This window comes from Chaetodon auriga, chromosome 3 (genome assembly GCF_051107435.1).
Source record: "Chaetodon auriga isolate fChaAug3 chromosome 3, fChaAug3.hap1, whole genome shotgun sequence".
Classification (NCBI taxonomy): domain Eukaryota; kingdom Metazoa; phylum Chordata; class Actinopteri; order Chaetodontiformes; family Chaetodontidae; genus Chaetodon; species Chaetodon auriga.
In genome coordinates, this window is record NC_135076.1 from 10,832,341 (window position 1) to 10,856,580 (window position 24,240).

At 41.7% G+C, this 24,240-nt stretch overlaps 1 protein-coding gene across 24 annotated transcripts in view; it reads right to left on the minus strand.

The window, feature by feature from the left end:
- The window catches only part of dock7 (dedicator of cytokinesis 7), a 47,564-nt gene that overhangs the window by 6,311 nt on the left and 17,013 nt on the right, over positions 1-24,240 (minus strand). For 3 of the 24 annotated variants that reach the window (XM_076724047.1, XM_076724027.1, XM_076724103.1), the window contains exons 15-44: positions 20,417-20,534; positions 20,141-20,211; positions 18,623-18,761; positions 18,181-18,282; positions 17,712-17,798; positions 16,700-16,931; positions 15,716-15,880; positions 15,477-15,497; positions 14,921-15,090; positions 13,854-13,946; positions 12,102-12,191; positions 10,687-10,782; positions 10,422-10,562; positions 10,038-10,151; positions 9,458-9,625; positions 9,116-9,255; positions 8,574-8,743; positions 7,457-7,638; positions 7,127-7,309; positions 6,326-6,485; positions 5,887-5,983; positions 5,177-5,194; positions 2,873-2,969; positions 2,577-2,711; positions 2,318-2,470; positions 1,686-1,844; positions 1,409-1,509; positions 1,095-1,287; positions 834-977; positions 482-613 (exon numbers count right to left, since the gene is read on the minus strand). In XM_076724047.1, coding sequence (XP_076580162.1) covers positions 482-613; positions 834-977; positions 1,095-1,287; positions 1,409-1,509; positions 1,686-1,844; positions 2,318-2,470; positions 2,577-2,711; positions 2,873-2,969; positions 5,177-5,194; positions 5,887-5,983; positions 6,326-6,485; positions 7,127-7,309; positions 7,457-7,638; positions 8,574-8,743; positions 9,116-9,255; positions 9,458-9,625; positions 10,038-10,151; positions 10,422-10,562; positions 10,687-10,782; positions 12,102-12,191; positions 13,854-13,946; positions 14,921-15,090; positions 15,477-15,497; positions 15,716-15,880; positions 16,700-16,931; positions 17,712-17,798; positions 18,181-18,282; positions 18,623-18,761; positions 20,141-20,211; positions 20,417-20,534 — 3,871 coding nt within the window. The remainder of the gene's footprint in view (positions 1-481; positions 614-833; positions 978-1,094; positions 1,288-1,408; positions 1,510-1,685; positions 1,845-2,317; positions 2,471-2,576; positions 2,712-2,872; positions 2,970-5,176; positions 5,195-5,886; positions 5,984-6,325; positions 6,486-7,126; positions 7,310-7,456; positions 7,639-8,573; positions 8,744-9,115; positions 9,256-9,457; positions 9,626-10,037; positions 10,152-10,421; positions 10,563-10,686; positions 10,783-12,101; positions 12,192-13,853; positions 13,947-14,920; positions 15,091-15,476; positions 15,498-15,715; positions 15,881-16,699; positions 16,932-17,711; positions 17,799-18,180; positions 18,283-18,622; positions 18,762-20,140; positions 20,212-20,416; positions 20,535-24,240) is intronic. The other 21 variants (XM_076724128.1, XM_076724112.1, XM_076724083.1 and 18 more) reach the window with 17 other exon arrangements.

Below are 24,240 nucleotides of genomic sequence, written 5' to 3' on the forward strand. Positions count from 1 at the left end.
GAAACAGTTTCTGTGAGCGAATCAAGCATCATTCCTTGTCACCAAAACGTGTTGGCTGCGTGAGAGCAGCTGCTCTGCGCCCCAGACGACTGTAACCTTTCCCACACTGTAACTGGATATCGTCATTATGAGTCACACAACTGGCCTTGATGAAAAACCACAAAAGGAGTCTCTTCCCACGCCTCTTGCATCCTCTTCACAAATATAATAAAGCATGCAAGGTATCTGACAAAGTCTAAATAAATAAATACACTGGAATTAAAATGCCAAATAATAAAACCATGCAGAGCTCTGTCTGTGTGAAGGCTAGGAAACATGACTACACTTCCAGGATATTTCCATTTGGGTTTGCTGTTGTGTGTCAAGACTGAAGAAAGAAGCTTTGCTCCTTGTAGCCCATTGTTATGAAATCCTGCTGGAAGAAACTTAACCCAACTACACCATCTAAATGTGACAGATGTGTGTGTGTGTGTGCGTTTACCTGATGTACAATTTTGCCAAAGGCTTCCTGTAGTTTACCATGAATGGTGGCTAGCTTCTTAGCGTCCCTGTTGGCTTCGTGGATAGGGATCAGTACCTTGTACACTTCGTTCACCGCCTCATACATTCCCGCCTGGAAGGGAGATGGAGACAGATGTTTGTACGGTACATTCAGCCATCCACAAATACAAACACCTCAGCCGAAACGCACAGATTTGCTGGAAAAGTTACATGGACGTCTGACTCCATCCTGTATCCTGTACTGTCATTACTCTTTCTTTACAGACCTTCTCCCTATCAACATCCTTCCGTTTATCTTTCTATCCATCTATCTATCCTTCTCCACCTCTCACCATGGAGAAAGAGGCAGCAGCCTGCTCCAGGAGTCCCACGAGGCCAATCTCAGTGAAGTATTTCCCCGAGCAAATGCCCTCCTCATCTGGCGACACCACATCATCAGAGACTGCAGATTCCTCCAGCACGTTGGAGGAAATATTCTGTGTCCATGCACAAATACAAGAGAAACAACACAAGCACGAACATCAGCAAACCTTTCTATCGCCAAAAAGACCGGCGTATAAACAGACGTTCCATGCATCCTGCTCTCTCCTTACCTGGAAGGTGACGCAGCCTACGGGCAGATACTTGCGGTCCTCCAGCATGCTCAGGTACTCTGCAACCAGAGCAGCGCTGTGCACCAGGCACTGTGCTGCCTCAGCGTGGTTGTTCCTCTCCGAGTGTTTTCCAGCCATGTTCTGAAGCCACGTTAGCCGCAGATCTGGTGACGTCTGGTAACCTTTTGCAATCCTGGAGAAGGTCGCAAAAGCAAAGACACACACATGAAAGCACAAGATAATCCTGATCACAGTGCAGAAATACTTCTTTAAGCGATCAAAAAGTGTTTGCTCAAATGTGCATTTTTCTGTACCTGTACATGAGGTCTATCAGCATCTCAGGGTCTTCCTGGTGCTCCTTCATCTTGACTGTGTCAGACAGGATCATGTGCAGGTTAAACACAAGGTCCTGGACCTGGGCAATAAAGAATGGAGACCTTGAGGTATTGCTTCTCCTATCTTTTATCTCACATATATCAAGGTGCAGCAGAGTACATAAGCACTCAGTAAATAAAATCAATCATCAATAATAAGTTGTCTTCTCACGCTGTGATGGACGACAATGGAACACTTTGCCTGATCAATCAGTACCTGGTCTGGGAACGTCGTCTCCCTCAGCTCCAGGTCCTCCTCTGCATAGGTGAGGATGGTCTTAAGAGAGCGACGCAGAAACTCCTCGTTAAAATTCTGAGACGTTCCCACCAGCGAAGAGAGAGACATGGTCACTTGCATCTTCACTCTTGCGAAGTTCTGAAAGTGCAACCACAAAGAGAGGAAGGGTTTGAACAGATGATATTTTGTCGCTGTTGTTTGGGTTACTGACTGCCATGTGACAGATATGGACTGTGGCAGGTTCCCTTCTAGCATAGAAGTTAGTCTGCGTGTGAGTCCGCCTCTACTATAACAAAGGAAATGATGCATTCACCAGTAATTGGGCCTAAATTGAATAGCTGAGTGCTGTGTTTTGTTTTGTACTAAATTAGGTGATGTAAAGTCAAAGAAAAACAGGAATAAACCAATACAAGAATATAGCCAAGAACTGGCCAAGCAGCTGCTATTTATTTCCTCATAATAACTAATTTAATTATAAGATTATTTCTTTTTAAAGGAATCAGATCATTTTGAACAATCTGTTCTCTGAATAAGGACTTCCAAATCACCTGACTTCACAAAGCTTCTTAACATGTGACCTTCAATTAGTTTTTCTTGTGTGTTGTACTCACATTGCCGATCTCAAAGTTTTGCCTCATGAGGAGGTAGAGGGAGGCGCTGGCGTGGGCCCTGATGGTACTAATGCTGCTGCTGCAGCTCCTCAACAATCGCAAACACAGGTCAGCACACTGCTCTGTCTCCTCCTCGAAAAGCAGTTCAGGAAACTGCACAGACAGATAGGACCAAATTGACAGGATACAATTCAAGTCTGGAGCACTGTGACAAATGGTAAGGATGACCTCAAATGAAGCTTTTTAATAAAAGTCTGACCTTGGACACCAGCGCCCTCTGTGTGGCAAAACAATGCTGGAGGTATAGGGCGCTTTGGTTGCAGGCCATGCTGTGGAGCAACACCTTCAGCACCCCACCCAGGATGCTCTCCTTCGACTCTGTCACTGATACCGTCTGCAGAAAGAGGGACACATACACAGTTACTATAGGAGTACGTCTGAGTTCATGCTTATGTGTTACATAACTTAAAAAATAATTTCCATATTTCTCAGTATGCCCATGCATGTTTTCATTCTGCATGGGCAAATAGTACAAAGACCTATTCAAGTGCATACCTGTACAATGATCTCCAAAGTATCAAGAATAATTATGTTGGCCTCCGTTGCAAGGTTACCATCAATAAGCGCTTCGTGCTCCAGCTCTGCTCTGGTCCTACAAACAGGAAACCAGAGACCATGGTCACAAAATTATATCCACTCCCAAATCATTTTGCAGATAATGTAGTCTCAAATGCTGCATGAGCTTCCAGTCACCACATCATTCAAGCCATTTTCCATGAGCATGAATAATACAGGGCTCTTTGCGAAGAAGAAAATACTACGTGTTGAGTACAACCTCAGCCAATTTTCTTGCTTTCATAAACTTTGATGAAATATGGTATCTTCGAACAAGAGCCATACAAAGTTTGAAAAGCTGTCTGTTTTTTTATATTTCAATTAATTTCATGCTGCAAGATGTCTCCTAACTTGCACGGCATAGACCTCAAATAATTCAGAAGATCCACAGAGACAATGCATGCTGATCCTCAAGTATAGAGTTAGTCCAAACCTTTAGCTTCTCTCACCAGAGGGTTAAGAGGTTTGACGGCTTTAAAGAAGCTGTTCTTCATTATTAAGTAAGTGAAAAGCCAAGGAATCCTACACTATGGCTAAATGTTATGTATCTACATATAAAATGGCTACCTTTGAGTATATGGAAATATAACAGGAGTGGCTTTTAGTTGTAATGCATCTATTCCTCATATTTTTCTAAAGGACTTACAAAGAATCTCAGAAAAACAAGAACTAATTGCTTCATTAGTCTTGCTTTTGCTGCAGCAGCAACCAATAAGATATACGAGTCAGAACCCGAAAAACAAGAAGCACACTGGTTAAGAAGCAAAACAGACCCACTGCAACCACTACCAACCCTGGGACAAACATTGTTACCAGGACACAGAGACTGATGGGGTGGGGGATTCAAGGGTCAGAACCAGGATCAGGGGGGCTCTGTTGGTGCATTCATGTGCATGTATGAGCTTAGCAAGTCAAAACTGATAAGAGATTAATCATAAAACGGGCACGTCAGGGAAGCTGATGAAGCTCGGTGACAATGGCTCCATCTGTTGCAATCTTAGCATTGTCTGACTCGGCCAAACTCCCGGCTAATCCAAAAATGAGCAACGAGGTGGAGCATGGGTGGAGCTGAAGCGGGCCGAATGAAGCCTGGTTACAAAAACCTAGTGGCTATGCAACTTTAAAACCTTGATGTAATTGAAATGAGTGAGTCAATCTCCATGCAGTTCTCATGAACAAGGAAATTATCTTTAGAGACCAAAACTGTTTTTTTATTCCAAGCTGTAAACATGTTTATTTCTGTAGCTGGGCCTCAGCCTCAAGCGGGCATTTGAGGAACTGCAGTTTTTTTTTACACTTTTGTGTTAGCTTCACTTTTCAGGCCCAGAGGATGCCACTTGGGCTAGAATAATTAACGTTGGTGACCAGAAACAAAATTAACTGACTTATCATGACTTCAAGGCCAAGTCCATCTGAGGGAAATCTAAACAAACAACCGTATTTCCTCAAACAAAAGCCAGTAGTCAATGAAAGCTGGGTCTTAAATAATGGATGGGGGTATGATCAATACAAACAAATAAATGCCAGTCCAAAATATAGGCCAGAAGAAAAAACAAGGGTGGATAAATTCCCAGTGGCTGTCGTTTTATGTACATGGCAACAAAGAATAATGTTTCCATTACTTTAATTTAATAAACTCAGCAATATAGTGATGCTAGTCAAGTATTACTGTCCCATTTCAATCACTGCAGTTGTAATGTATGTGTGTTAACATCGCCAGACTGTATTTTCTACTAATGTTTGAGTGCCACAAATACTGTCATAGAACAGTGCAAGTCACAGAATTTATCACGACACAGTACAAATGTACTACACATATATTTCACAATAAAAGTCTTGATAAAAAAGGAAGACATACTTTCTTCTAAAACGCTGGAGGGATTTCAATTTCAAAGGGACACAGGGAGTGTCGGGTTTATGTTAACAGCATAATGCAGTAATAAACCTAACAGGACAACTGGGAGCAGATCAGAAAACAAAGAGGCCTTGAACTAAAATATGTCCAAATACACTTTTCAAACAGGGAATTAGAAATAAAGGTCTATCTCAAATAAAGACCTGGTACCCTCTGCAGTTGGAGTAAAGAAAGGCTCCAGCCATTATTTGAGGAAATCCGGTAATAGACTCATTTAGTGTCTACTACAACAGACTAACTGCTCACAAGCATGTGAATACACCATAAATGAGGAACTAAAGCGGGGGGGAATTCAAAGGAGCACACAGCAAATGTGGACCATACAATACCTGACTGATCTGTGAGTCCTACATACACACACAGAGCAACGTGAGAGAACAAATGGAGATTAACAGAAAACAAAGGCTGGAGCTGAATTTACAAAAGAACACAGAAAACTTAAACTTCAAAGAAAAAAAACAAGCATAGCATGGTATCTTTTGCTGTGGTGGCATAAGATACAGAGCTGCAACTTTTCTTAAAGAGTGCATGCAAACAGATTTCTGTAGTTGCTGGGCAAACATGGGAATTTTAACATGTTGCAGTCATATTTAAATAAGCCTGATTCTGTTTCTATGCAAATCCAGCATAACATATGGATAATAACAATGATCAGTGAGTAGACTTTGGCTTGTTTGTGATGATTTATATTCATGACTCGATGGACTATAGCAGTGATATCCTGATAGGAGGACTAAAGGATGGTCATTTTCATATTTTGTTTCACTCTTAAGCACAGCACATAATGCATTAGTTTATTCTTTTAAATGACTGATTTTACTTCTAAAAATTCCGGGAGTCCACATGGAGCCATAAGTACACATTTATGGATTTGTTTTATACATCCTTTAAATGATCTGTGTGTGTGTGTGTGTGTGTGTGTGTGTGTGTGTGTGTGTGTGTGTGTGTGTGCTTGGGGTGTCTTGAGAGGGTCTTTCAGGCCTTTTCTGTGACATAAAGAATGATGAAGAAAGTGGATAAAGTGTTATAAAGTGCATACTTGTCCATCTTTTCACTGTTTTGTCTCCAGTGGGTCATGTCCTTCCTCCATCGAAGGTTCTCCTGACTGCCAAAAGCACTACCAGATGGACTCCGCTCTAAATGGTGGAGAAAGGATTATTTACCTTTTTTTTATTGGTGGTGAAAGAACAGTGTGTACACAGTTAAACATGCCAAAATTTGGTCTAATGACTGCAGCTGTGTCTACAGTATTCAAAAGATACAGTTGTACGTGTGTTGTGTGTGTTGTTTATAAAGCAGGATATAGTAATTTGTTGTGGTCTGTACTTGGCCATTTGTCTAAGGTGGACAATCTTTCTCTTGGTTTAGCATTTCTTTTTACAGCCTTTGCATTTGTTTACATGTGGTTCTATTTGCATCCGTGTGCGCTCCCTAGATATGCAGTTGTGTAAGTGCATGTGCGAAAAGTGTGCCTCCACCTAGCTGTCCCCGGCTGCGTCGCACCATCTCCTGTCTGGCCCCGATGCTGCCCAGTATGGCCTCCTCCAGCTTGGCCTTCATGTCTTTGGACTTCTTAAAGGTCAGGCTGTTCATTCTTTCAAACGCCTTCTTCCCCTGCATGGTGAACACAACATGGGCCTTGTATCCATGATGCAAGAAGATGGTGAATGGACGGACAGAGAACATAGCGGGGAAGTTAATAGCAGCACAGCACTCAGCAAGCAAAGCAGGTTAGTCATATAAAAGCAAGTGAATAGTACAGCAGAAACAGCTTGAAATACACAGAAAGGAATAGATGATTATAGCAGAGAAAGCAACAAGTGGTCTGCTGTTTTATCGCCACTTTCGGCAGCAATAGCGTATTAATTGCAGAGAAGCTCAAGTTCTGTAAGGAAGGATAGTGCAGACCTTATCACCCACCAAAGATTTAAAACAAAATGTGAACATATGTGAGCACATATGAAAGTCCACTGCAAAGCACAACTCAGAGTTATGTTTGAGAAAATCTTTTTTTTTGTTTTGTTTCTTCTGTACTAACACTTAGCTGGTTACACTTTCCTGTTTATTCCACCTAAGATGGCTGATTTGAGTAAACTGATTCATTGAGAAATATTACAAGGAGCCGAAGAGATTCTTGATTTGTGGGACATAGATGTAAAAGAAGATACAGTGAAGAGACTGGTGCACTTGTTACCGATGATGCCCCATCCCACTGTGTGCCTGTGACAATGACACAGTGATCAATCATCAGTCTGACATATATTCACTGTTGATGTTACCTTGTACTCAAAGCAGGAGACGCAGAGGTAGAGGAGATCCAACAGGCGGTTGAGCTGGGACACCGACAGGTCTGTGAACCACTTCTGTAACACCAGCTCATCAGCGTTCTTCAGCACCCAAAGCAGGCAGATAAGCAGACTGCGACTTGACTCGGCCGAGAAGCTGCCGTGCTGACGACTCGCCTGGAGAGATGGACCAGGAGGAGTGAACAGAGAGGAAAGAACGCAGAGGGACCAAAGGAAGACAGAAGAGGTATGATAAAAAGCCTGGTGTTTAACATTTTGTATCCATTTTACATTAATGCCGATTCCTGTGAAACAGGAACTTACCTGCGAGTTGAGCAAGAAGCTGCTTGGTCGGGACATTGGGGAGGCAGTGGAGGTGCCTGCTATAGCCATGGCAACAGTCTGGCTGATCAGGCTGTTACCCTCTGCCTCTGCTTCTTCTCCGCTGCTGCCCATCGCTGCCCCCTGGGGACCACCTGGCCGACCCCACTGGTTATGGGACTCTACTGGCACAAAAAAGGACAGAAAAGATGAGACAACACAGGAAAAATACGGTTATGTTTATAGTAAATATAAACCTGACTGGGATGCTGTGAATGGGATATGGTTCAATTTTAGAAACGATTACCAATTATAAAAAAGTAAAACTAAGACTGATCACACAAAACAGTTGCTATGAATTAAAACTTTATACCATGAGCTTAACTGAGACTGGAGGTACTGCTAATACTTAAATGTTAATAAGTGGTCATTTAAAAACAAGCTCAAGGTCCAGGGAGGGCTTCACTACAGGGTAGGGGGTTAAAGGAGATAAAATGTATGAACTGGGGTTAGAGATCAGCTGGTCCATTATGTAAGCAGGTCAAATCCTTTGCATGTCAAATGACAACCTCTTGGACTCCAAACAATACATTATTGTAGGTCACAACGTAACTTTAGGTTATTTGGGATTTTACCACAATATATTGCAACGTGCCTCATTCTGCAGGGAAAAAACAGAAGTTTGGCAAATTACTGATGTGTGCCGCAATGCTTCATGCCTCATTCTCAACTGTTTCAATCAAAGGAAATCTTGAAAGAGTGCTTCTGATTGGAAAGTGGAAAGAGAACATTTGGTTATGACCAGTGATGCACTAACTGATCGGCCGGTTTCCAGCATGAATGGCCATGATTACTGACCAGCCAATCAGAGTCAGGTATATCCAATTCTGTACCAGTCAAATTTACACGCAAAGAGAGAAAAAAATAAAAATATTTTATTTATGCTATTTACCTCATTTATGTACACCCGTTTCATTTCAGATCAGTTAGAGGGTCACTGAACACTGAAACCGATGCACCTCCAGTCCAGGTACACTGGACAGTTTGAGTCAATGCGGATAGCATAGCAGGTAGTTAAACGAGATAGTTAAACTACTGTATGTTCAAATTAGCTCCTAACCTGTGAAATCATGGAGTTGTGGTAGTGTTTCCATGACGATGCCAATGAGAGGCAGGTAGAGCATGGCGACTCGGGCCTTGACCTCAGGATCAGCGTAGCGTGGGTCAGAGTCATGGCTGGACAGGAGGTTATGAACGACACTCACCACTTTCTTATGCAGACCAAACATCCTGCAGTGAAAAGTCGGAAGAAGGACAAACAAGAAAAGCAAAAAGAAAGGAAGAGATACAGTAATTCATTTAAACAAAAGCTCAGTGGACGACAGAACAAGGGAACCTATTCACATTAAGGCAATGCTGCATAACCGTAACTCATTCCAATGCTTGTAAAGGCTTATCTCTCAACACATACACAGGCTCTAACCTGACAATATCGCTTTCCTTTCTCTACAATAATGACAGCCATCCATAAAGATGACTTTCTAAGGACCTTCCATTATCAGTCTTTAATGCCTGAAACTCAACCATCATCTTGATCCTCACTCAGACATAAAGATTTTCTTGGCAAAATTTGTAGAAAGTGTGCATCCAAAGCATGCTAACCCCTCATTTTCTGGATCAAGTATCACAGACAGTTCAGATAGCACCAGTCCAGCCAGATAGTGCTGCTCTCGGAAGGGGACAGACAGCTCAAACATGTTGGCTATCTTTTGGTCCTGGACATGTGTGGAGAAACCAGAGCTCTGTGGGAGGGAGGAGAGAACACAGAACACCCAATCAAGTAAAAGCATTAATATTTTAACTGATTACTTTGTCTGTGAACAAAGGAAACAAGTCTTATTTGTTTCAAGTTGCTAAGTTTTGATAGCGTAAGACTATATTCACAGGGTGGAGGTCTATTGGTATGCAGGCATTTCAATTTCCCTTCACCACCTTTCATCTGACCTGTGAAGTTGCTGAAGACACAGAGGGGGAGGGCGATGCAGGCGGGGTGAGCAGACTGCAGGGCAGGTTGAGGGTGACGTAGTGCTCGTGACTGCAAACAATTCTCAAGAAATCAAGCCTCAAAGACTCCAGGGTTGGGTTCTGCAGAGCATAAAGCTTTGTGGACACCTGGACAGAGAAAACATGGGAGTATGTGCTGTCAAATTAATGGAAATTTAAAAATATAATCACAAACCTGAAATGCTTTATTTATAAATCTTAAACTGATCGCAAGACCCAGCATGAAAGGTAAGCTTCACAGCACTAGAACACAGACAACAAGGACAATATCTGGCAGTAGCTTCCAATGAATATCCACAACAAAAGAGCATCTTAATTTGTGCTGGGGGGTCATACAAAATCATTTGCATACTTCTCATAGTTCATCTGATTGTAGGTGAATGTCACTCAGCGTTCCAGGTCTGCTTTTTCCTCACTCACACTAATCCAGCTATAATTGTATTGTTCTTTATCATGACCAAAAACACAGTAACATGTAAAAGAAATGGAACATATTGGTGAATCTCAATGAGGCCGTTACCTGTTTCCAGTATGCTCTGATTAGAGTGAAGACAAAGCCGCGGTCCATGACTGACAGCAAATCGTTGAGAAAGAAGGCCAGACTTGTGTTTAGTCTCTCCACCAACTCTAGGTCCTGATTGGATCAGATAAACACGTCTTAAAAAGTTTGCAGTCTGAGCATGATTTCTGCTTTATTACACTGTGTGAAATCTGGGACAACCTCGGGGCCTAAGAAGTATTGTGCCACATTATGAAAGCCGAAAACACGAACGGAGTGTAAAGAAAATTACAGTACAATCTGTTTTAATACAACTTTGAAAAGACTCATTTAAGTCCCCATGATAGTCCACAAATTGCGTGCCCATTGTGATACCATGGAACACTTCACCAGGCCAATACTTACCTTCTGGAAGCGAGACACAATGTCGCCAGCGATGGTGCTAACCAGGGCTGTAATGTCATCCATGAAGCGTTCTGGGAAACGGTTCTTCCTGGGTGATTCTAAGCGGTCAGTAAAGTACAGGTGGTGGATGATGCTTTTCACCTGCGGCCAAAACACAAGATATTGTCACGGAAAAAGCATTTCACTGTCATACCTGCTAACAACTACAGGAGACATTTCCATCAAAGTCAAAGCTGTTTTTAGGTGTAAAAATATTGTTTCCTACCATGAGTTCAAAGAAAAACCAGGCCTGCTGTAGAGCGCCCTCCCTGACGCTTCCACTGCTCACCACCCACTGGAGGGCCAACTCCTCGTGGAAGAGCTGAACAGAGCAGGAAAGCAGAAAACAGAGACAAAAGAAGAGGAGAGGGAGCGATAGAAAGAGGGAGGCAATAAAGCCAGACAGAGAGAATGTGAGGCACCACCAGAAGTATTGCTGTGCATCTTCAACTAAAAGATACGTATGTCTACATGGTGTGAGCAGGTCATTTGGTGAATATACTGTTAACTGGATTACAAACTGTATTACTAAACGGGGGATATGACATGAAATTTTCTTTAAGAATAATACAGTCCAGTAGAGCTCCTGTGCCCAAAACACTGAAAATTAACTTGATTAAAGACAAAGTGTAATGGGAAAATGTTATATATACATGTTACAGCTACCAACTCCAAACAGGCTAAACAAATACATTAAAAGTAACCAAAAAAGAACCACAAAATATAATTTAAAGATGTGTGCAACAATTTTTAGCTCTGAGAAATGATGAGAAATGCACTCATGTCATCATGCAAATGACAGCATTTCATAATGTAGCTAGTGATAACAGCATAAACAGCTGAAAAGATTTTAGTTAATTCTTCTTAATGACTACATATCAATAACTTGCATTTATGTAGGCGCATGTCTTTATACATAACCAACATTCAAAACAGGCTGGCTAACACACTGACCCTTATTCGAGTCTGGCAAGTCCTCCTTAAATCTTTTCGATGTAATATAATTATTAGAAATGAGCAAGACATTTTGTTAATCTCTTGTAGAATTTATGTGTGAAATATAGTTTCTACTTCTTTAAAGTAGTCAGTATTGATGACTGAGTACTATTCAGAACAAACAACCAAGCAAAAAACATCTGCTGACGAAGACTGAATTGAGGTTGGAAGCTCTGGGGAAAAAATCAGTAAACAGAACTTGTGTTAAGAGTTTTTGGGGAAATTACTTCTTCAGTATTAGTAAACTTAACATCAGATTGTATCCTGATAGCTACTAAACTGTCCACGTGTTTGCATTTCTGGTATGATATCTCTTGTACGGTCGTAGTAAGGTGATTGGAAGACAAACAGTGTCGTACTTTCTTAAATGAAACCCAAACACACATGCACTGAAAGGAGGCTTCCCAGACTAAGTTAGCCAGACAGCATTAGCCAGAACAAAACCAACATTCATGTCACACCAAAAACTCCTCGACACATTCAGAACATGAGGCAGATCGGTGACATTCAGCATTCAACAAGACTCCACAACCACCAAATACGACACCAATCAATCCAGAGGCACACATCCACAGACAAGACAGGTGAGGAGGCGAGTAAAGAGGTGGGCGGGGTTGGCTCCTCCCCCAGTGCAAGTGGCTCTACCTTTTTTGTGGGCAACCGTCCTGTTAAAGTTTGCAAGAAACTGGCGCTCTCAGTGTGCGAAGACATGCGATTGCCACAGCGCTCCATGGCCTATGGGTGGGATGAATGGAACGGTGACAACAAGGTTAGTGGAGGAGCAACGGAAGTGTGGGGTTGCACCTTTTTCCTCAGCGCACAGGGAAAATGTGTTCGCTGGGTCACACACACCCACATGCACGCCGCGTGATCTCTTGCACACACTTGTCACAAATGAAGACACGACACAATTAGACACAGGACAGGGCCGCAACACTTCAGAGTGTTGCACCCGTAATCTAAAACAGTCAGATACATGAGCAGCCTTAAAAGTGGGATGCAAAATGGCTGCAAAAAGGGCCGTAAGATCAAGTGGAGACGTTGTATTGGTTTGCCTTTCCTTGATGTTACAGCCATTGCTTAATGTTGTGCCATTCTGCATCCCTCCAGGTAAATCTATTACTTGAGAGATATAAAATAGCATATGGGAAAAACCATCCTACAGTTCTAAAGGTATCATTATTGGTAAGTAGAGGGACATAATGTTCCATCTCTGATTAAACGCTAATAATGTAAATGCTGTCAATGTTGCATAGATGCAGAATTAATTCGATTTTGATTTCTTGATATTCATAATATTGAATGTGTTATAAATTAGTGATAAAAACAGGCTTTTGTCATGACAACTAAAAATGACAGAGGACATAACAGCATGAAGGTGGAAAGTGAAGCTGGCAAAGATGTCATACATGTAGACAGACACACACTCGCACTCACAGGTATACCATGCTCCAGTGACAAAGTGAATGCTATGCAAGGTTGGGAGAAAGTCATGCAGGGATACTAGCTGAGAGTGGAGATCGTGAGATTAATGCAGAGAGAGTGAATGGCTGTGTTAGCGGCAGAAAGGAGAAAAGGAAAGAAAATGAATGTAAAAAAAATCTACTCCTGTCATGAAGATGATTTCTAACACTACTCTTTTTCTCTACTACTCCAACTATCCTTTGCGAAATACACACACAGAAAAAGATCATAGTGTGTGTTGGTTTTCAGTTTAGCTCTAACTGACCACTGTAGACCAAAAATGGCAGGCGAGCTTAACAGAAAGAAAGGAAGGCCAACAATGTTCAATAAATTGCTTCCATGAATCACTCTGGTAAACTGGCACTGAGATTTAGGACTATGTGTCTTCATGCAAGTACGGAGAAAAAGGGAGGTGTTAGATGTGATAAGTGAAGGGGGATAATACCTGAGACTCTAGCATGAGAGATAGAGGGTCATGGAGGCGGCTGTGACTCCCATGTACAGGATCATGGGAGGGTTGTGATTTAAAGTTTAGCAGAATACTGTCATATTCTGAAGTTTTGGTCTTTTATGCATGTCTTTGTGTTTCACTAGTCACGCTGCATATGCTTTAGAAATCTCTCTAGTTTGGAGAAACTTAGGTGGTTGGCAATCATACTAATGTGACATAAAACCTCCAGAAGTAGCTTCACCATAGGCTGAATCTATAACTGAAAGATGCTCTTAAGGCAACAGGACATAAAAAATGCAAACCTTTAAGTATTTATCTGGGAGGATATGGATTGCCCCAGCTCTCCCCTTTCTTTCTGTAACTCTGGCAAAGTACACCAATAAACCAAAACTCCTAAATATCCCAGTATCCCTTCAAGGTGAATAGGGTGAGGTTGTTTTTGCAGTGAGGCAAAGTGGAGGATGGGGCATTCATAAAACCACCTGTATGGTTTCTGGAGCGGACCCAGGGCTGGATCCCCAGGGGGCACTCTTACAGCCCATGGTGTGCACCCACGAGTTGGAGCGGTCTAAGCCCTAGGCGTGCCAAGGTCAAAGGACACAAGGCAGGCAGGAAGCAAGGGAATGAGCGAGCAGCACGGGGGAAGGAGGAGGGAAGGAATAATGACAGGTTAAAGAGGTTCAGAGGTCAGGGTTGCTGAAAGATGCCAAAGGACCAAAAAAGGTTAGCTGTCAGTAAATTAAAAATCCAAATCATCACCACAGAGGAGCAAAGCACATAGGTTCTCTCTCTCTCTCTCTCCCTCTCTCTCCCGCTTTAAAAAATAACTTCCCCTCCCTCAGAGACAAGAGAAGAAAGGTTTAGTTCAGTATTAGCAGTAAAGGGAACATTCATCAAACAAGGGGCTGCATTCAGTCACTGTTGGGCTCATTTTGGGTGAAATAAAAAAATGTTCGAAGTGGGAAATCACAAATTGTACAAGACAAAAAACATGACGACATGTAAATTAAATGAAATAAAGAGAAACAAAGAAAACCAGAAGAGACAGACAAGACTAAACAATTCTTAATGTCTTCAAATGATATATGACTGTAAAAACAATGGCCTGCTGTATCTTCTTGGCAGCATCTGCTCTCTGCTCTGACCATAAGCTAAATGCCTCTCATGCCTTTCAGGACCTGCACACACTCAGCATTGTGTGTGTGAGTGTGCGTGAGGCTGCTGTTACAGCGGTTAGAGAGATAAGATGTCCAAGTTTGTGTTTTACGTAATGGCTATACAGTTTACATGTTGATAAAATAGTCCCCTGGCTCTGTGTGCACATGGAAGGCCTCTGCCTTGATGTCGGTTAAGAACTATGGATTCCATACAATCACCTTGCATGAGCATGCCTAAAATACATCACAAACCAGTGAGTTTCTTGACTACGGCAATATTAAATATTTAACTCTGATATCTGCATACATCTTTTACGCCCTAACAGAAAATCTGCTCAACAAAAGAAGTTATGGGCTCATGTATGACAAAAGACACCGTTTGATGGCCTTACCTTGCTGCCAATGATGGAGCGGACCTCATCGTCAGGAGAGGTGGGTGTACCGGAAATGTCAGGGTTACTGTTGCTAAGGCTACGGGAGCGGTTGAGGTTGAGGCTGGCCGGTCGAACAGCTGAGCGAGCCATGGTGGCATAGTGAACTGAACCTCCCAACCCTCCCGGGCCTGGGACAACACACACAGGAAGCAAAATGGAACAACTGGGATGTGATAATTTATTGTAGGTCGCACATCAACTCTGCTCCCAATGTTAACTTAAAATTGCACTTACGCTGCCTCTTATCAAAAAGCCAATGTAACACAGCACAACAGCATGTGGCGAACACACAGGTAAGTAGATCGTTGTATTTATTCAGAAATGATTAGCAACCAATGAGTCTTGGCAGTGGATGGTTAATTAGCTGATGCAGGACAGTTGCTGGAAATCACGTAGCACACATCAAATGCTCGACCAAAATGGAATATTACATGAAGAAAGAAATGTAATTATTATATTAGAGGAAAGAACAATTGCACAAAGAATAAGATGTACAGTGGTTAGCCATATCTACCTGTTGAGGATGAGTTGGGGTCTTTGTTGGGCAGGCAGAAGACAAAATAGATGTGGGAGGAAAAAAGCAAAAGATAAAAAAGAAATAGGAGAAGAAAAATTATGGCAGGTAGGTTTGATAATAGACACCCAGTGAAGGTGAGTTGGGGATTGGATGAGGTTAACTTAAAGGAGAAAACAGAAAAACAGACATAGAATAAAGAAAATATGAGGCAGTTAACTGTACTGACAGTAACATACCTGGAGAGGGTGAGTTGGGGTCAGTGCTGGGCAAACGGAAGACGTAGTGGATGTAAGAGGACAGCAGGCCGTTCCGCCCGTGCATGTCCTGGCTGGTGTCCAGATATTTATGAAGCCGGTTCACTATGGCTGCCATGACCTCAAAGGACGCCTGGCCCAGATTCACTGAAACACACACAGGTATACACACACACACACACAGACAGAAGCAAAGTGACACATGTGCAAGAAAAAAAGATACAGATACACAAAAAGATGACTAACACAAAATACAACGTCCAAAAACATGATCACACAATAACACATGTCTATGCCTAAACATTTGGACCTTTCCATGTCTCCTAAATACTGCCCATACAAATGCTTTTGGAATTATGATGCCTCAGATGGCGGTCTGAGTGACTGTGAATGGTCATTTCTATGTCCTTTAAAATGCTGAGTTCCCATCAGGTAAACGTTTGTTTTTTTAGAGTAACCATGACTTTCGCATGTCTTAATTTTCCATGTGAAAAACATTGCTTTAGACACAACTTTATGTTATTCTTAGAGAATTCTGAGCCAGTGTTACTGTGCAGGATGAAGTGGGCACTGTAACAATGAACACAGAAGCTGAACTATAGATTTTGCTATGCAGGGGTCAGTTGGTTCATGTCAACATCTGCCCAGCTGAATCTTTTTCAAGCTAAAATTGCAAACATCAAAAACAGTCATTACACATATACTGTATATTACACAGAATATATGTTGTACACAACAAAGATATAGCATCATATGATGGGATCAGAATACATCTGAAATCTTTGATTATACTGACATATTCCATTTCAGCTAGTTTTGAGTGGATGCAGATGCAGTGGTGAAAAAACTTGCCGTGATCAAATTTAGGAATGAATTTAAATTATATTCATCATCCCTGTACATAAAAAGAAACAATTAATATCTCCAGAAAGTGGCTCAATTGATAAGACCAACACAGTATCATACCTATCTGCCCAGCAATGACCGGTGGCCGCACTACAAGTAACACCAACTTGTCGAGCAGGAGGTGAAGGAATCGAACCACTGGCTCCAGCTGGGAGGAGTTGAGCGCTGCAATGCTGGACTTCAGCTCGGCCTCCAGGTTGTTCTCCATGATGCGCATGTCTCCTATCCGGACTGGGAACATGTGCTCGTCCAGAGCGTGTACCAAGGCAAAGAATTTATCCAGGTACTGGTCCTGGAGAGGGAGAGGGGTGGGGGTGGGGGTGGGGGTGGGGGGTAAAGGAGAGGAGAGAGTGAGAAATTTGCTTGCAAAAAAATGCAAGGCAATTCAGGAAAGAATACATAGAAAGACATGGATGGTTAAAAAACAGAAGAGATGATAAAGATAGATGGAGAGAAAAAGACACCAAAACATACAAGTGTTAAAGGTAGAGTAAGGTGAAGAGGAAAAAGGGGGGAGTCAATAAACAAAAGAAAGCTTGGGTCTGTAAGTTGGCTCACCAAGTCCAAACCACAAAACGAACTTTACTACAAGAACATAGCAGAATCCAGCCAGTCTAATCTGTGCCAGGAGCAGTGATTTATGAGCACATTAGTCCCAGTTAGGTTCCTGGGGACCACAGTCAAGCCCTCCACACCCCAGCCGACACAGAGATGGAGTAGACCCCAGTAAATTACTGGTGAGGCGAGCTTCCCCCACTAATGAACTGGTGCTTGGAGGGAATTACTGCCTAAATGTGAAAACACTGTGTGTTTGTTTCTCTTCGCTGTAAATGAAATTCAAGTAAAATGATGCTTATGAAAAGGATTCTATGGCACCTCATGTTATACAATAAAACTGTTATTCTTCATTCCTGAGAAGCTGATTGTTTTGCTATTACAAGGCTTTAATGTTCCAGCTGCATTCTCCCTCTGCTCATAAATGTACTGATGACTGAGTCAGGAGAGATGAAGAAGTTTAATCCCCAAATGCCTGAAACATTGTTAGTAAAACAACTGTATACAGTACTGTTACCTGTGTGTGGATGGTTGAAACAGTCACCACTTCCACATTAAATACTCCTCGATGGTTGTCAACCCACTTCATCCCTGGGAGAGGAACCTGAAATACAATAATGCCAGAGTTGATCACTGCTGCATTGGCAAAAAGAACATTTTATAAGCACTGAAAACTAATGACTGATTCTGCTTGAATTAAGAAGGTTTAAAGGCTATTCCATCAAAACACAGAGGTTAGAAGTGTTGCCAATGTTCCTTTTTTAATATGTATTACAAAGTCTACTCAGAGACTCCCTGACATAAAGCTGCTTAATATATTCCTCAAAAACACAGTTCAAAAATGTCATAGTTGCCCTTTCAAATATGTCTTGACTGAGTTCCTTATTATAAACTAAATACATAATAAGAAATAATCCTTTTGTATACATTGCATCGTGTATTCATACTTTAAACACATGTGCATCGTTAAGGAAATGCTGTCTTACATCTGGTGAAAGAACAGAGTAGGACTGCGGAGGTTTTTCCAGAGACACGGGCAGACAGAAGTGTCCCGTGCGCAGACGCCCATTTTGCAGCATGGGGATCCACTACAGAGAGAGCAAGAAAGAAACAGATCAAAGGAACATAAAGGGCAAAAAACACACAGAGGATAATATCATTCTTTATTCAGTACATATTTTAAATTCACCCCAGTCTTCTTAAAGCTTCAAGTGAACACATGCACATTTGTCTAAAACTCTACGTGCTGTTTAACACACAAGGAGCGAGTGTGTGCCTGTGTGAAAGAGAGAAAGGCCCAACTGTGTATAACACACGTGTGAATGAGTTCACACCTCTGCCTGCAGGAACACTGCAATAATGAGAGTGCGAGTAACCGCAGTAACATCCTGTGTAGTCACTGCAGGTGTACCAGCGACTGCTACCCACCGTGTATCCCACAGGGGTCTCCAGTGGTGTGTTCTGCTTCTGCTGGCAGCTGACGTGGTAAAAGGTGAAGAGGATGTGGTGGTGGTCCGACAGGGAGGCGGGCAGCTTGATCTTGACCTCATCGTGAAAGTCAGGGGATCTGTTCACAGCAATCAGTAACAGTAAGGTAAAGCTATTCGACAACAGTGTTAGAAGCTGCTTTATATTCAATAAACTAATAGATTAGGACAGACAGCCAGCCAAAATAGATTAGTTTCCGAACTGCGCAGTCAGGTTAAGTCATGTGGTTCAGGCTGTCATCTCAAGGGCATTCCACTTAATCCTAACAGTTCTAATTATATCCACACTGACTATGGATCTTCCATTGCCTGAACACACGATATAACCAAACAAAGTCTCCCTTTCAACAGAGCTTCTGCTAGGCTACAAGGGTACGACTGCTTTTCTCTCCTGAATGCCTTCTCTTCTCTCATGGATTTTCATCCATGCATGTACAAATACACCAATCAGCTGAAATCACCACATATTCTATTTCCAGCTGAGTCCATTTATATCTTGGGAATCTTTGTCTCAGAGCAGACAGAGCAGGGGTTCATAGTGGAAGTCAAGTGATCTAAAAAGAAAGAATTTACATAACACATCATAATTCACTTCAGCTGAATTCTTTATAGTCCCCAAGGAGGAAACTGTCTGCTGGCCAATCAGCAAACCCACTAGGATTGCCTTGAGGCTAGAAATGACCAAAACTGCTTAAAAAGGTCACAGAGGGGCCCTCATTTCTCATGGGAACAAACATTTTGGTTATGGGCTAAACAAAAGTATAATCCTCCAGGAGGAGCTGCACTAGCAGCAACTTTTATCACAGTGGAAAAGATGATGGGTTATTGGCTGAGCATATTACACCAAAGCCAAAAGCAGATACAAGCACAATGTGGAAGGGTTTGATGATTACAAAGCACTTCTTTTAGAAGAGTTCTAATCATTTCTTGTCAATGTTTTTTTTTTCTTCATATGTTCCTTTTCAAAGAGAAATATTGTGCCGTTTCTGAGTGAAATGCAAACTGTTATTGACCATTACCTATATGCCCTTCTAAAGGCTGGATTAAGTCCTGATACATGATTGTCCAGCAGCACATTATTCACAGGTTGATTAAGTTTAGCCTTGAAGGTGTGACCCCTGAGTGACAAATGGCAAACCACTGCATGTCGTAAAAAACGCCAAGTAGTGGTGATAAAATATTAGAGACCGCTCCAGTCTTATGTAGATATAAAAGAAACTTATGCCAAGGACACCACTTGACAACATCCTGAGGGTTGACTTAACCTATTCTTTAATGAACGCCATCAAAGGCAGGGTAATGGAGGAAAGAGCAGTTGTTGCACTGACGTTAAATTAAAGGAGAATGTTTGTGAATTTAATTTTCAATCTATGCTTCATCACCATTCCAATCACAGGTTTCCTGCAGCACTCTACAGAGACTATTCCAACCAAAAGATGCCCGAAGACAGACAACTTACCTGTTATGGTACACCACAGCAGTATAGGCTTCTTTAGCAAAATCTGCACAGCTGGACTTCCCAAATATCACCTGGAGGATTAAAAAGAATGTTTTCAGATGGTCATGAAGTCATGTTAGGAACACAACTAGAATAAAGTAGTGCTGTTACTGCACAACTAGACTGGCTTTGCCACTCACTTAATAAAACATATAACTGAGATGGCTGAGTCGACGAACATAAATTCAAAAACAAGAATTGTTTCCTTATAACTTATAAAATGTCATTATGGCGTACCGGCATTGCATTGTTTGGGTCCTCTCCATTCATAAATTGCACTTTGACTGTGATGTTGCGGGCGGAGCCTTGGCGGTTGGCAAAGTTAAGACTCTGAGGGTTCACATACAGCAGATTCCTAGAAAGCAGACATGAGACACAAACAGAAAAAATAAGGCACAACCTAAATTCTGAGAATTAATGAAACTCTTGAGGCAATGGGTGGCATTCACAAAAAAGGCATCTGACGGCAGACATGCAGCCAAAGTATAACATAAATTTGATAGTATGTAAAATAAATGAGCAGCAGTGTCAGCTAGTTTTACAGAAGAATACACATATTATGCATTCATGTCATGAACTAAGAATGATATTCCAATCCACTTTGCCTTAGGTGGAATAATAAAAGATGCAGTGAATAGTAAATCAAAACATGGATTCTTCATCTATTTGAGTTGTGCATGTAGCAGAAAACCAGCTTTAAAATAAATGAACACAAAGCTCTAACATATATCTAGAGTTACAGGGCTTCCTTTAGGAACTACTTCCTAAATAAAAAGTTGACTTTAACTTCAACACTACATCTGATAATACTGTAATGTAACTTCATCAGACACTGTATATAAAACAGTACAACATAACCCTAACAACAACATCCATTTCCATTCACTGTGACCTCTTACTCTGATATCTAAGCCAAGGGTCTTTGAAAGTGCTTGACCTAGTTACTCAGCATAGTTACATCAGATTCCATGAACTGCGAAATTTGAGAGGGCAAGGCCACCATGGTAGGTAAAACATCCTCTAATTGGTGAATACGGGAGGCTTGGCCTGTCACTAACCACGGGAGGTGTTTTTTCAGAGAGGTGAGAGCACAGGGGGAGGAGGAGAGTTTGAGCCATGGTAGATGACAACTATCTGTCTAAAAAGACAGCTGATGATTTGAGAGGTGCAGTGAAAAATTGTTATCCCCCTTAATCATACAGCCCAAAGATGGTAACATTAGAGAAAACTATTCTGCATCATCACACCAAAAATCTTTTTGAAAATTACAGGATAAAGTTCAAGGTGGAGCACAAACATCAGTCAGCTGAAACACATGAACTTCTGATAAGATATCAAAATAGTGAAACTTTGCTGTGCTGTTAAAAACACGGGTTACTACACTGATGTGAAAGCAGAGGAGGTCCTGCAATAGGAAGTGCAAAGTAACCCGGGATCAGCTGACAAACCGCAATGACGTGGTCAAGTCTGTGGGGGATGGTTCCACAGAGACCACAGCTGGAAACACAACTGACAAGGAAGCGTGGGAATCTCTCTGGTCTGATTATTCAATGTTGCTCATTCTCTTCTTCGGTCTCCCCCAACTAGCATGTCTTAACAATTATGATTGATTTTGCACTTGGGTGTATGTACTTGGGGGATATTGCCGAGGATCCAAGGAAGTGCAGTGTGAGCGTATCAGGACCCCAATAAAACACAGTTAACAGGAAGCCCTATTAACTGTTAGAGTGCTGAATGGCATGCCGAAAACAGCTCCATTCAATAAGTTTTCAATTTTGTTTCTCTAAACTCAAACGTTTTGAGCATCGGCGATGTAACTCTTAGAACGAACACTTTTGCTTGTGGAAGTAGCCTGGTCCCAAACAGCCAGCCATTCAAACAGGCACATTTTGAACAGATACTGTAATAGTCAGATTCAACTTTGGTTAATCAGTACACATGAATACACTGAAAGCAAACTCTGCTCTGCAAACTCTACAGGTCTCCCAGTACAATCCCCACTGTCAGATGACAGTTATCCACTTTTTCCATTGAGCTCAGAGGCTACATGAATAGACAAGGGCATTGCTAACTGACTCCAAACATGCATCAGCATGCATTTCACCAACAGGTCAGGTGATAAAGTTATTCTCTAGTAACTGAAAACATGAAAATGTTACTAATGGTCCAACTTGCTATGATGTATTCTCCTGAAATGATTAGATGTTCATATTAGATCCATATTTGTAGAGGCTGTGCTTTTAGTTGCAGTCATAGGTGCCACTTATGTCACATAGCAGGTCCAAGCAGCAACCTATGCAGCTGAAAGATGGAGCTAAGTTGGAAGTGCAAAAAAAGAACAGTTCCTCCATTGGCCTCTTAACTCTGGCTCCTAAAGGGCGTCAATCCCCACAGCCCCCAAGATTAAAATGCCCAACTTTACAGCAGAAATAAACATGTTTACAGCCTGGTACAAAAACGGTTTTGGTCTCTGTAGCCAATTTCTCTGTTCATGAGGGGGGGTGAATTTTTATATGACATGTTTAAATTATATTGAGGCTTGAAGTTATGCATAATTATGGGCATGGCCTCTTTGAGTGATAGCTAGCAGCAAAGTTTTATTCAGCCCGCCTCAACTGCACCCATGCTCCACCTCTTTGCCCATTTTTGGATTAGCTAGCAGTTATGCGAAGTCAGGCACTGCCAAAACAGCGACAGCTGGAGCCACTATCCAAATAAAAATTTTGGATAAAACGAGTTTAAAACAAAGCTGTGAGATGCAGTGAGGAGCGAAAATAACCTTGAATCAACAAATCTCACATGTGCCTAAATTCGGTTTAATTTAATCCTTCTTGGTCAACCCAACCCTAGACTGTTTCTTAAAAGTACAAGAAGTTAGAGATCTGTTAAAGTGCAGCAAAATATGAACAAATTTTCCACTCGAAAAAGGGCCTCATCCCACTAAATAATGACGACTCAGCCAACTGTGTGCTACAATAGTGTGTGAGCATGACTTTTTCACCTTGCGATAAACAAAGGACGGGGCAGTATCCACACCATCCAAACCTGGAACAAAGGACTGACTCACAGCACGTTATCAGAGCAGATGCAGTGATCAATTACAACTGCTACAAATGGTACCACAAGAATATTTCAGATTCTGACCAATTCTCTTATCATTGATAAGTTACAGACCTGCATAAGTGCTCATAATAATAGGCTCTGAATCCAAGACAAAGGTCCTCCAAGGCGCTGTGAAACAAAAGCATCTTAGCTCCAACAAATGTAAGATTTAAGATTTACATCGATAAGGTTTATCGTAGTGCACAAACGTGCTGACAAAGAGTATTCTGCAGTTCACCTTTATTGATAGCCTACATTCAGCAAAAAAAACAAACAAAACAAACATCCAAATCCCAAACTTGAAAACCAAATACCTATCTAACTAACAAATATCCGTCTAATTGAATATTCGGGTTAAAATTAACCACAAAACAAACATAGCAGTGGACAGTGGACATCATATTATTTCAACTGGTTGCTGAGGTCGTTCAGTGCCATGTTTGTAATTTGTCGAGTAAAGATTCCACTGCAAAGTTCAACTTGGGCAAGGACACGGCAGCTCCACAGAGAAATGCCTCAGCATGCCTCCATGACAGGTTCAAACCCCTAACCATCTTGCTGTTAAGACACAGTGTTAACCACTGCATGAAGGATACTCAATATCATTCCCGGCTTTAGGCTGATCAACCAAATTCCTGGTACACTCACTCAGTCCGCGGTAAAATATTTCCCTTTCTTTCTGCTATGTTCTTATGAAAAAAGAAGCAGTCATTCATTACAGAGAACTGCAGTCATCCATCCCTATAACCGCAAATTACTAGAGAAAGCTCATTAAGATGACTATGTGGTATTTTAAGGTGTACTGTAACAGCCACAGTGCAGAAATATTTCCATTTTAAACCAAAGCTAATCAAGTAGTAAGTGGACTGTATTTATATAGCACTTTTCTAGTCTGACAACCACTCAAAGCGCTTTTATAACCCAACTCTGCATTCACCTATTCACACACACATTCGTAC